Genomic DNA, 7,747 nt, shown 5'->3' on the forward strand with positions numbered 1-7,747 from the left:
TTCTGGAGCACCCAGAATCGAAACAATGGTTCCGTACCAACGGCGGTGGGCTTCAAGCTCATCAGATCAAGAATTGGAGGATTCACCGTGGCTAGGACTCAGAGAAGCAATGGTTTCTCAAGCCTTGGTGCCAAGACCCCGATTAAGATGACTCAATGGCGTCGATTGCAGTGGAGGTTGGTTGCGGTGGTTGAGAACGTGAAAACTTGGTATGGATCAGGTTTGGCAAAAGGCTGGTTCATGCCGGTGTCTGGCCATCGTCTTTCCTTGAAGGTGGCGACCAAAGATCCTGTTTCAACTGGAAAAGAGGAACGTATTGATGATGACGGCGGCGTGGTCAAGGGTGAAATATGAAGTACTTTTGGATTTCTGACTTATCGGCATATCGAATTTGAAAGAAAGAGATGGGATAGGACCTTTGGTTTTCACTCAAAAGGTTGACTCTGCTTCACTCTCTGGAGTTAATGGCAAGTAATGAAGAATAAATTCTTCCGGTGAATGCACAATGTCCGCCTCTTCCACACCTTCGACGGCTTGGTTTTACTGGCAGACTACTGCCAAACGTAACACCTTGGTTTTCTTCACTGCATAGCCTCACAACTTTGTATCTAAATTGGTCAAGGCTTGAGCAGGATTTACTACCTCAAATTGAAGCACTGCCCAATCTGACAAAGCTTGCTCTTAATAGTACACACGTTGGGGGAGAGTTGTATTTCTGCAGAGGCTTTGTAAAGCTGGTGACATTGCAGTTGATGAATTTTGCCTCGTTGAAAAAGATTACTATAGAGAAAGGGGTGATGCCTGATCTCCAGTACTTATGGGTTGAAGGCTGCATGAAATTGAAGACAGTGCCACTCGGCCTTGAATACCTTTCTAATCTACAAACCTTGGGACTGAGAAATGTTCCAACAGAAATCATAAACCCCATTCGGAAAGGAGGTGCGGATCGCTCTAAAGTAAAACACATAAGTGACATCAGACATGTTTTCCCACAGTCATCAGAGTGGGTCTACGAAAACTTGTCCTAGTATTTCTTTCTCCTGAGAGGTACGCAAATGGTTGCTTATGCATACAGTTAACCTCATATTAGACAAGAAAGAGTACACAACAATGGAAACTGAATCTGTCCAATTAAATTCCATAAAAGAAAGATTTACCAGATATTGTTTTTTTATTCTCTTGTTATACTTTTTGCAGAATCAATCAAGTCGAAGAAGTATATATTGAAGAAGATTTGACGTCATTTGTTGAAGAATCTTTTGATCTTTACGTGTGGGAAGATGTAAGGTGATCTCAAGTTATCCTTTCTGTATGCGGTTTGATGAGTAAAACACGACTGTTTCTGATGTTGTACTTGGTGAAATATTGTTTGTGTACATTGGCATGTAATAATGTTGGATTGAATGCCACTTTACCGGTTTACATTGTAATAAAAATTCGGTAACCATATCGAGCACTTTTGGAAATCATCCTCTGCAATTGGAATTTATTTTGGAATTTCTTCAGTAGAACAACACAACACACAAATTGCACCTAATAGTGTTGTTCTTGTTGTTGATTTTTGGTAACATATGTAGGCAATGGCTGCCTTGGCAGTGGCTGCATAGGAGGTAGCAAAAGAGTCACGTGCCAGCATCGGGGGTAGCAAAAGAGTCACGTGCCAGCATCATTAAGCCATTACTTAAAAGTCCATAATTAATTAATCATACTTAGTCTGTGGCTCTATGCCTTAATAATAATGGTGGGACGGGTTTAGGGGCGGACCTAAATAATGCTTAGCAAATTAGAAGTTAAGGATTCCTTTGTTGATGTCAGAATCCAGTTCTTCATTGATATGAACAGAACGGTCAGATCTTATCAAAAAGATCCATCAACACTAGTTGGTACGTTGTTCTTGATACAAAAAAAAAAAAAAAAAAATAGTTGGTACGTTGTTCTACATCTATCATTTCTTTACAAATTGTATTATTTCAATATCAGTTTAGTTTTTTCTGAAATACTTGTTAAGTTATTATCATCACTGGTTTCGTTTTGGAAATATCAAGATCTACTTGATGCTTGGACAGGGGAAGGAGACTGATCAATGATAGATGTCTTGATCAAGTAGATCTGCACTAGCACTTTCATTTCAACAAAGACAGTGACCATGTCTTGTTCTTGAGTTCTTGACTTCATGGATTTGCCCCAGATCATCATTGCAGTTCTGCAGTGAGCTCTCAGATCCATCAACACTTGGTACGTCGTTCTACATCTATCATTATTGCATTATTTCAGTAACAGTTCAGTCTAGCTTTTTGGATTACTTATTACTTACTCAGTTTAGTTTTGGAAATACTTGAACCTTCTCTCTATTGGAATCAGACCTTCTTCTCTGTACCTACAACAACTCTCCAAACATATACCGAAGAAACGATGTAGATGAGAAAGCTAGAAAGATATTGAGATGAACAGAGAGCAGACGATGTAGCTCTTCTAAAAGATTTCTATTTCAACACACACAGAACAACATATGCTTAGGCTTATATTCCTAAGTAGACCTGTAAATGGACTGGATTTTGAATTAGAATCACTCCGGATTCGTGGTTTTTAAACGGGTTTAGATCGAAAATTTGACCCGTTGATCCTAGGGCTGGGCAAAAAGCCTGAAGAAGAAAAAAAACCCGGACCGGACCGACGGGCCCGGCCGGGCGTTTTTCCGGGCTCGTGTGTTGTTATGTGATAAACAGGCCGGGCTTTGTTCTGTCCGGGCCAGGCCCAGGCCTTCAAATCTTTAAACAAAAAAAGCCCGGAAACCCGGGACCTTAGGTGTCATTATCTAATTGGCTTTCGTAAGTGGTCCTAAACTTATAGAATAGGTACAATGACACTGGAACATAAGTAGATAACCCTAAACCATCGATCGAGTGGATCGACTCCTCAGTAGACCTGTAAATAAACCGGATCTTGCTTTCATTACCAGCCAAAAAGAAGAGTTGGGCCCAAAAACCCGGGTGGGCTCAGTCCAGATGATACCGGTTCGGGCTTTACCCGGGCCCTGTAATTAACACACCCGGGCCGGGTTTTACCCGGGCCTTGATATTTTGATGACTAAACCCGGCCCGTCACACTACAACCGGCCCGGGCCCGGGCCCTGAAAAAAATAATCCGGGCTCGACCCGCGCCCAGCCCTAGTTGATCCATTTATGACCCAGATCCATTAACCTGTTTATTAAATGGATCGAGGTTGATCTAATCCGTTAATTAAAGACCCAGATCCGTTTTAAAATAATTAAATAATATTTTTATAAATATAATATTATTGATAAATATTAAATAATATAATAATTATTTGGATAACCTAAACGTCTGAATTGCGTCTAAAGTATGATTTGATAAAATTGAAGGTTACTTATGCCTATATTTTTTTATGCTCTTTGCTAAAAACATTGGAGGTCTGGTATTTTGATTATATTAGTTTATTGTTAAAGACTATTTTGGCTATGTAATTCAACTTTTGATGTAAACTTTTATTTTGTTATAATATTTCATTAGTGTTTTATAAAAAATTAATGATAAAATTAAGAAATTATTATTTGCAATTTGAAAATTATAAACGGATCAGATTAACGGATCGGGTATCCGTTAGCCCGTCAGATCCGGATTTGGATCGAGTTATCAATGATCCGGCAGGTAACGGGTTGGATCCGGATCCAAAATTTCTGTTACGAATCCGGACCCGGATCTAGGTCAATCAACTCCAAATCCGGTAGTAAATGTCCATTCCTAAGACTTGAAATGCTACTGAAACAAACTAAACTAGATAAGGCTAGATGTTTAGGGTTTAGATGTTTCTCAGCCACAGGGCACATAAACAAGGGTTAAAGAACTATATAATATAGAAGTCTTTGACCATATAACTTAACAAGATAGTAAAGAAATAAGACATTAATTCTAACACTCTTCTTTACAGATAGATCGAGTATATATACTGATTTAAGGCTATTGTATGGCCTCGTCTGTAACGGACCTCTTAATTGGAAAACTTGTGACGATTCTGGAGAACGAAGGAACAGCTATAGCCGGTGTCCGTGATGAAGTATATAAGATTAAGGAGGAGTTTCTAAGCATGAAAGCTTTCCTAAAGGATGCGGAGGCCAACAAACCAAAAACTGAAGGAGAGCAGTTGTGGGTTGGTAGAATCAGAGACTTAGCCCATGATGTTGAAGATATCATCGATGAATTCTTGTATCACATGTATGAGCAGAAGCAAAGTGGGGGTCGACTTTCAAGAGGCCTGCACAAAACCATTCGAGCTCCAAGTAATCTTTGGTTCAGGCATAAAATTGCAAAGAAGTTGCAGAAAATTACTCAAATGATTAAAGATATTCCAGAGAGGAATCAAAGGTACGGTGTTGGCCTTACAGGAGGAGCGACTACATCTGAAGATAGTCAGAAACCGGGGCTGAACCAAGCGGAGTATTCGTTCTCCATTACGGAAGAGGAACTGGTTGGGATTGAAGGCAAGAAGCAAATACTAATGGGATGGCTGATGGATGAAGAGCAACACCAAACTGTAATATCTGTGGTTGGCATGGGGGGTTCTGGGAAGACAACTCTAGCTGCCAAGACCTTCAACAATGAAAGGGTACAGAGACATTTCCATTGTTATGCATGGATTACCGTTTCTGAAACTTATGTTACTGAAGACTTGTTTCGAAGTCTAATCAAGGAACTCCACAAATCAAAGAAGGAAGATATTCCAGACTTGAATGCCATGAACCGCACAGATTTACGAGATGTACTTGTTAACTACTTGGAGTCCAAACGGTATTTGATTGTTCTAGATGATGTGTGGAATATCGAAGTCTGGAAAGAAGTAAGGATAGCACTTCATGATAAAGGACTTGGAAGTCGAATCATACTGACAACCCGAAAAGAAGACATAGCATCTTATTTCGGAGTAAAAGGCCATGTTCACCATATTCAACCCCTGAAAAGGTATGAGGCTTGGGAGCTCTTCAGCCAGAAAGCATTCTCATCTAATGATAACAAAGCTTGTCCATCCGAGCTCAAGTCATTAGCTTGGGAACTGGTGGAGAAGTGTGAAGGCCTTCCTCTGGCTATCGTGGCTTTAGGCGGTGTTATGTCTTCAAAGAAGTCACCAGATGAATGGCACAGAGTCTTGAAAAGTATAAATTGGCATCTAAATAACAACTCATTGCTTGGCCCTGTCAAAACCTTGTTGTTGCTTAGTTACAATGATTTGCCATCCCAGTTGAAGCATTGTTTCCTTTATTGTTCCCTCTTACCAGAAGATTATTTGATTCAACGAAAAAGGTTGATTAAGCTGTGGATAGCTGAAGGATTTGTTGAACATGCAAACGGGGTCACGCCAGAAGAGGTTGCGGGTGGCTATCTTCTGGAACTCTGCTTCCGTAGCATGCTACAAGTTGCTATGAGAAATGGAGAAGGAAGGCCGAAAAAAGTTAAGATGCATGATCTTCTACGAGAGCTTGCTCTGTCGATATCCGAAAAAGAAAAATTTGGACTTGTATATGATGGAAGACAAGTAATGGAAGAGATCACAACCCGTCGCTTGTCAATTCACACAACGAGTGACGGAGGAGGAATTAAATCAGGGCCGGGTATGTCAAACATTCGTTCTCTTCTTGTCTTTGCAACTTACATGTCCTCAAATGAACTGCTTTCTCGATTCAAATTGCTGAGAACTCTAGACTTGGAGGATGTCCAAATTGATAAACTCCCAGATGCAGTTGTTTACTTGTTCAACTTGAGATATTTAAGCCTGCGGGGCTGCTCTCTAATCAAAGAACTTCCAGAGTCCATAGGGCGTCTCCGCAACCTTCAATTTCTGAACATCAGGAATACCAAGATAGAGTCACTTCCACAAGGAATTGCAAAATTGCTCAACCTGCGCCATCTCATTATGTATCGCCAGACCGGAAATTTTCAGGTCTTTGAATACGAGGTTGGGACAAAAGCGCCATCAAATATTTGCCAGTTGCAGAAATTGCAATGTTTAATAACTATTGAATCAGACGGGGACACTATCAGATTAATTGGGAACCTGACTCAACTTACGACCATCGGCATATCAAATTTGAAAGAAACAGATGAGATTGACCTTTGGGTCTCAATTAAGAAGCTGACTCTGCTTCAAGCTCTAGCACTCCAGGCAAGTAATGAAGAGGAATTTCTTCCTGTGAAGGCAGAATGTCCACCTCTTCCGCACCTTCAAAAGCTTTATTTGACAGGTAGACTGCAAAAAGTAGTACCTTGGTTTTCTTCCCTGCATAGCCTCACATTTCTGCAGCTGCATTGGTCTAGACTTGAAGACGATGTACTACCTCACATTGAAGCACTTCCCAATCTGACGAAGCTTGATCTTAGTAATGCATATGTTGGGGAAGAGTTGTGTTTCCGCAGAGGTTTTGTAAAGCTGGTGACATTGGTGTTGAGTGATTTTGGCTCGTTGAAAAAGATAGCTATGGAAAAAGGGGCCATGCCTAATCTCCGGGACTTACATGTTGGCAGCTGCATGGAATTGAAGGCAGTACCACTGGGCCTTGAAAACCTTTCTAATCTGCAACTCTTGAACCTGAGGACTGTTCCAACAGAAATTATAAACTCCATTCGGAAAGGAGGTGCGGATCGCAAAAATGTACAACACATCCCTAAGATCAGACATGTTTTCCAACAGTCATCCGAGTGGTTCTACGAAAACTTGTCCTAGAATTTCTTTCTCCCGAAAGGTACGGAGATGGTTTCTTATGCGTACAATTAACCTTTTAACCTTTTATCATTCCAGTTTTGTATTCCTAGATAGCCACATGATATATGCAATGAAATAAAGACTTACCAAATATTGGTTTTTCTCATGTTATAATTTTTGCAGAATCATTCGAGTCTGAGAAGAAAATATTGAAGAAGATTTGACGAAGTTTGATGAAGAATTCTTTTCTGTACGTGTGGAAAGATGCAAGGATTGATCTCGGTTTATCATTTGCCTCTTCATGTTTTCAAAATTTGAAATAAACACAGTGACTCTATTTCTCATGTTGTACTCATTATTCATTGTGTGCATTGGCATGTAATAATGTTGGATTGGATGCATGCCACTGTAGCAGTTTGCATTGTAATAAAATGTTTCTATATCGAGCACTTTGAAAATCATTTCTGTACCTACAATTTATTCATGAATTACATTTGGATGCAGTTTTCGTAATCTACTTATTTACTATATACTGAAGCAAGCAGGCAGTGACTGATATAATAGAGCCCGAGATAAAGCTGTTTGTTACTAACTTGTAATGGAGTACAAGTTAAACTCTGAGAATGAAGTTGTACGTTGATTCACTTGATTGTACATTTAGGAATTTGACCAGCCCTTGCTCTGGAACAGACATAATCATAGATTCATAGGTAATATAGAGTACAGACCCTTGCAATTCTGAAAACATAGCTGGATTTAACATAGTTAACAAACTTTAGTATTCAGATAACTGGATAGTGATTTAGGAAGAACAGAATCTCCAGACGTGTTAAGTAGCAATTAGAATTTTTTGGGGGGATCGACGTATTGCATGCAATGCTTTTGTTTCAATTACAGATTTACAGCACAAGATTATATTGTCTGTGGTGATCGATCTCAAATTGCCTTTGCTAAGCGTTTACAATTTGATGCTGAAATATGCATGAGCTAAAGTTAATTAATATTAGCAACTTTTAATTTCTAAGTTCTAACCCA

General features: G+C 39.7%; 1 protein-coding gene across 1 annotated transcript; it reads left to right on the forward strand.

The window, feature by feature from the left end:
• The first annotated feature begins 2,066 nt into the window (after nt 1–2,066).
• LOC101290932 (disease resistance protein RPM1-like) lies at nt 2,067–7,063 on the forward strand. Its single transcript, XM_004293632.1, has 3 exons — nt 2,067–2,235; nt 3,954–6,752; nt 6,896–7,063. Exon 2 carries the CDS (start codon nt 3,986–3,988, stop codon nt 6,731–6,733), a length of 2,748 nt encoding a protein of 915 aa, XP_004293680.1. The 5' UTR covers nt 2,067–2,235; nt 3,954–3,985; the 3' UTR covers nt 6,734–6,752; nt 6,896–7,063.
• Nucleotides 7,064–7,747: the final 684 nt, after the last annotated feature.

This window comes from Fragaria vesca, linkage group LG3, assembly GCF_000184155.1.
Source record: "Fragaria vesca subsp. vesca linkage group LG3, FraVesHawaii_1.0, whole genome shotgun sequence".
NCBI lineage: Eukaryota > Viridiplantae > Streptophyta > Magnoliopsida > Rosales > Rosaceae > Fragaria > Fragaria vesca.